Below are 1,735 nucleotides of genomic sequence, written 5' to 3'. Positions count from 1 at the left end.
GGGAAGGCGGAAGGGGGAAGGAGGAGAGGGGGAATTTATAGTGTTAGGTAAGAGACTGCACTGAGTTAAGTGGGTGTCCAGGGACTCCTACCCAACCGTCCCAGAGTGTACTGTGTGACAGTGTTAAAGTCATTTCAATTCAAGTCTCCATACATGTCAGTCACTTGTGACTTGCTGATCTACAACTACCAAAATACAATAACTGGTGTTAGTAATAATGATCATCAGACACCAAAAGACAGTAGCATCTTCATTATGTTCTGGTCCTTTATGTCAAGGAAGAAAAATGTTAGAAAACTTTTTATTAAAAACAGCTATAAATCATAAGTGCTAGTATTTAAAGAGCTAACTTTAGTTACCTAGGACACTTCATCTAGAACTTTTCCCACCACTATTCACAATTTAGATTGTGTTGTATTTTCAGTTTTTAAATCTGATTTTTAACTAGGATCATTTAGCAATTCTGAAATACTGATTTGCATAATCAGCATGCACGATAGTGCTTTTTTCACACCTGTTAAATTGTGTTTATTAAGTAAAACCAAACTGCAACATACTAAATGCCACAATGAACTACAGTTAGACTAAATAGGCAAGCCTCACGTACCTGACTTAAATACTAAGTGCCTCAAAGTGTCCACATGATATTGTTAATATAGTAAAGTCTTAGCACCCCTGAATTTGACCTTATTGGTTTTCAGCTTTCAGGGAGGGACAAAAATTGCTTCTTGGCAAGTCTTAAGTTATAATCCCGCTTAACTAAGGCTTTGAATGCCGTGTGCGCGAGCATGCTCTCTGGGAGCGCATCCTCAGATGAGTGTCCCAGAGCGCGACCCACAATCTACATGCTCTCCACGTTTTACCGTACGGGTCAACCTTTTTCTGCACAGGGCCAGATAGTAAAAACTTCAGGCTTTGCAGGCCAGAATGTGTGGCAACCACTTAACCCCGCCCTTCTAACGTGGGAAAGCAGCCATGGGCAATACATAAAGGAATGAACGTGGTTGTGTTCCAATAAAACTTTATTCACGAAAAATGAAATGTGTACGTCATGCTTTTCCACACGTCATGAAGGAGTACATTTCATATTTACATTTGAAAATGTAAAAATCATTCTTAGCTGGCCAGCCACCTGGCGACGTGGCCGGCTGGCAACAGCCACCCGACCGCTGCACGGTCACACGCCCAGTGGCTGGGAAGGACCGGGTGGGCAGAGAGGCAGAGGCAGGTGAGGGGATTCCACCCGCGCCCACGGCCCGCAGGCGCCTCCCGTCTTATCTGGGCCCCGCCGCCTGAGTCGCTGCGATCCCTGACCAGGAGAGGAGAGGGACACTCCTCGGCGCCGAGGCCAGGACCCTGGACATTGGGGGAGGGAGGCATGTGGGACCAAGGAGAAGGGCCAGGCTTCGAGGTCGCGGAGCTCGGGAGGTTCCCCCAGGGTGTCCCCGGTCCGCTGCCTCCTCAGGCCGGTCACTCACTCGGATAAGCCGGCACGGACGAAGACCATAGCAACAGCGCAACTAGAAGGACTAAAGACTTCATAGGCGTCGTCCGCAGCACTCTGCCATGCGACCGGAACGTCCTGGGGCCACCAGGCCGGGAACCTCAGGACCGAAAGGGAAGGTGTCAGCTGAGGACCGTCCTGCCTCAGGCCCTGGGACACCCCGCAACGGTTGCCCCCAGCGCGCAAGCGCAGCGGTGTTGGGAAGGAGAGCGCGAGCGGCCAAGGCCCGCC

At 49.8% G+C, this 1,735-nt stretch overlaps 2 protein-coding genes across 2 annotated transcripts in view; both read right to left on the bottom strand.

Moving 5' to 3' along the window:
• Positions 1-1,690, bottom strand: part of NOX5 (NADPH oxidase, EF-hand calcium binding domain 5) — a 147,188-nt gene extending 145,498 nt beyond the window's left edge. The window contains exon 1 of the mRNA XM_011968839.1: positions 1,479-1,690. Coding sequence (XP_011824229.1) covers positions 1,479-1,507 — 29 coding nt within the window. The 5' untranslated portion in view covers positions 1,508-1,690. The remainder of the gene's footprint in view (positions 1-1,478) is intronic.
• Positions 1-1,696, bottom strand: part of SPESP1 (sperm equatorial segment protein 1) — a 19,336-nt gene extending 17,640 nt beyond the window's left edge. The window contains exon 1 of the mRNA XM_011968858.1: positions 1,479-1,696. Within this exon, the coding sequence (XP_011824248.1) occupies positions 1,479-1,542 (64 nt within the window). The 5' untranslated portion in view covers positions 1,543-1,696. The remainder of the gene's footprint in view (positions 1-1,478) is intronic.
• Positions 1,697-1,735: the final 39 nt, after the last annotated feature.

Source organism: Mandrillus leucophaeus, unplaced genomic scaffold (assembly GCF_000951045.1).
Source record: "Mandrillus leucophaeus isolate KB7577 unplaced genomic scaffold, Mleu.le_1.0 Scaffold12, whole genome shotgun sequence".
Lineage (NCBI taxonomy): Eukaryota > Metazoa > Chordata > Mammalia > Primates > Cercopithecidae > Mandrillus > Mandrillus leucophaeus.
Note: the sequence above shows the minus strand (reverse complement) of the source record. Positions and strands in the feature narration are given on the sequence as shown.